Genomic DNA, 3147 nt, shown 5'->3' with positions numbered 1-3147 from the left:
TATACACACACACACACATACACACACACACACACACACACACACACACATATACATGTACACACACCACTCCCTGGGAAGGGTCAGGTTTCTCCAGACCCGCTGAATTCGGGGTGAGGGTCTGGGAGATACGTGAGGCCAGGATATCTGCACGGCTGAACCGTGCTGTTGCTCTGACAGGTTCCTGCGCACAGCAGGATCCCGTAGGTCTCTCTCTCCCCCTCCACCTCCCCCTCCTTCTCCTGCTCTGATTTCCAGCCTTTCTGTTTTCTCTGCAGGTCCCCCCTGAGGTAAGTCATCCTGTCTGTCTGTGGATCACCGCTCAGAGCAGGTAACAATCGCCAAAAACATTGTCTTGTCGTGGCGGGACAGGTTAGGGGTGGGCACTGAGTCCTGGGGACAGGGTGGGAGTGGGCAGTGAGTCCGGGGGACGGGGTGGGAGTGGGCACTGGGTCCGGCGGACAGGGTGGGAGTGGGCACTGGGTCCGGGGGACGGGTTCGATGTGAGCGAAGGGGTCAACGGTTAATAGAGATCCGGGAATTTTAAAAGTGGAATGGAAATTGCGCCTCCTCCTGTTCGTTCTGAGTGTTGTATCCCCAGGCAGTCCTTAGCATCCAGCTATTCAGCTGTGGGGTGCGTCACAGTAGGATATGTTCCGGTGTCCACTTTCTGATCTCCCGGTTTTCCTGTTGAAGGGTGGGACCTGTGGATTTGAGTGGGGAGTGGGAACATTCCCAAACTCGGCTGCGTTTGCTGGGAGGTACGCCCTGAAGGGTGGGTTTGAGAGGTTGCAGTCAGAGTGACACTGGGAGCTGTTAGCCTGGGTAAGTCTCCTGCTGTGATCCCCCCCCCCCCCCCGCTGTGTTGCAGTACACCGGACGCTCAGCTGTTCACCTGAAGCGGGATTTTTTCCTGACACACGGCTCGCAGGCTCGCTCCGAAATGTTCATCAATCTCCGGGAGGTCAGTACCCGCTTCAAGCTGCCTGCCGGAGAGTACATCGTCGTCCCCTCGACCTTCGAACCCAACAAAGAGGCCGACTTCTGCCTGAGGGTGTTCTCTGAGAAGCGCTCACACTCTGAGTAAGTTCACACTTGGCAGATTGCGCTGGTGTCATCACTGGGCTCCGGGGTCAGGCTGACATCCCACGGGTTCCGATTTAAATCTAAATTTGATTCAGAATTCTAGAATCGAGAGCTAGTCTCCGCGATGGGGACCACGGATCTCCGAACCTGTCTTTACTTTTTATTCATTCCTGGGATGTGTGCGTCGCTGGCTAGGCCCAGCATTTATTGTCCGTCTCGAATTACCCAGTGGGCAGTGAAGAGTCAACCCCATCGCTGTGGGTCTGGGGCCACATGTAGGCCAGACCAGGTAAGGATGGCAGTTTCCTTTCTTGAAGGACATTAGTGACCCAGATGGGTTTCTCGAACAATTGACAATGAATTGATGGTCATCGTTAGACTCTTAAGTCCAGATTTTTTTGGGAACTGCGGTGGTGAGGTTTGAGCCCACGTCCCCTGAATACTACCGGGATCTCTCTCTGGATTAACAGGCCAGCGACAATACTTAGAGCCATAGTTTTGTCTGGTTCACTCATGTCCTTTTTGGGGAAGGAAGCTGATGACCCTCCCCAGCCTGGCCTACACACCCCAGCGACTTCAGAACTGGCTGAGCCAGAAGCTCAGTGTGAGGAGCAGTTAGCGACAGCTAATCAATGGGCCTCACTGGTTACACCCACATTTCGGAAAATATAAATGGCGGCAAGTCTGGGGGGGGTAAAGCCTCACGTGGGGCCCTGAGGTATTTACCTGTGTGACTGAGGGCTGTTTCTGTTTCTAACTGTGTTGTATACAGGGAACTCGATGATGAAATCAGTGCTGACCTCGGACAGGAGGTAAGATACCAGATGTCGAAGGAGTGGGATTACAGACCATTTTGCTTGTTTTATTTTGTTCTGTTCTCTAGAATCTGAGACAGGAGGATGTCAGAACAGGGCAATGGAACACAGTGTCTGAAACTGCACACCACACAGCACGGGGTTAGATACAGGGGAAAGCCCCCTCTACACTGACACCCCCATCAAACCCTCCCCAGGACAGGGACAGCACGGGGTTAGATACAGAGTAAAGCTCCATCTACACTGTCCCCCCATCAAACACTCCCAGGACAGGGACAGCACGCGGTTAAATACAGAGTAAAGCTCTCTCTACACTGTCCCCCATCAAACCCTCCCCAGGACAGGGACAGCACGGGGTTAGATACAGAGTAAAGCTCCATCTACACTGTCCCCCCAACAAACCCTCCCAGGACAGGGACAGCACGGGGTTAGATACAGAGTAAAGATCCCTCTACACTGTCTCCCATCAAACACCCCCAGGTAAGGGACAGCACGGGGTTAGATACAGAGTAAAGCTCTCTCTACACTGTCCCCCATCAAACACTCCCCAGGACAGGGACAGCACGGGGTTAGATACAGGGTAAAGCTCCCTCTACACTCTTCCCCCATCAAACACCCCCAGGTAAGGGACAGCACTGGGTTAGATACAGAGTAAAGCTCCCTCTACACTGTCCCCCCATCAAACACCCCCAGGACAGGGACAGCACGGGGTTAGATACAGAGGAAAGCTAACTCTACATTGAGGGACCATCAACAGGACAGCATGGATTGGGAGGAGGGAGCCAGTCGGAGAGATGGGGGACTTGGAGAGGGGATTGTCTGGGAGAGAGGGCAGACTGGTGGCGGGTGGGGATGGGGATTGTTGATGGGGAAGTGGGTTGGTTGGAGTGTGTTGAACCCTGTTTGACAATGTTGTTGTGACTGCAACAGGAGGAAGTACCTGAACACGCAATTGATGAAAAATTCAAGAGTCTCTTCAGGCAGTTGGCTGGAGAGGTGAGTGTGTGAAATGTGAGGGTGTCAGCTGGTCTGTATTATAAAAACTACCTGCATGGATACAGTGTCATTCATGTTCAGACAAACGTTACCAGTGCAATTATCAAACATAATTACAGAGATAGGGAGGGGGTGTAGGGGCTGGAGGGGGTGACAGAGATAGGGAGGGAGTGTAGGGACTGCAGGGGATGCCACGGAGGGAGTGTAGGGGCTGGAGGGGGTTAGAGAGGTAGGGAGGGGCTGTAGGGGC

General features: G+C 53.6%; 1 protein-coding gene across 1 annotated transcript in view; it reads left to right on the top strand.

Annotated features, from left to right (window-relative positions):
• LOC122543979 (calpain-1 catalytic subunit-like) overlaps positions 1-3147 on the top strand; it is a 33708-nt gene that overhangs the window by 19787 nt on the left and 10774 nt on the right. Inside the window, exons 10-13 of the mRNA XM_043682988.1 lie at positions 279-290; positions 872-1083; positions 1859-1898; positions 2832-2897. Coding sequence (XP_043538923.1) covers positions 279-290; positions 872-1083; positions 1859-1898; positions 2832-2897 — 330 coding nt within the window. The remainder of the gene's footprint in view (positions 1-278; positions 291-871; positions 1084-1858; positions 1899-2831; positions 2898-3147) is intronic.

This window comes from Chiloscyllium plagiosum, chromosome 45 (assembly GCF_004010195.1).
Source record: "Chiloscyllium plagiosum isolate BGI_BamShark_2017 chromosome 45, ASM401019v2, whole genome shotgun sequence".
NCBI classification, from domain to species: Eukaryota; Metazoa; Chordata; class Chondrichthyes; order Orectolobiformes; family Hemiscylliidae; genus Chiloscyllium; species Chiloscyllium plagiosum.
This window is presented reverse-complemented; position numbering and strand designations above follow the sequence as displayed.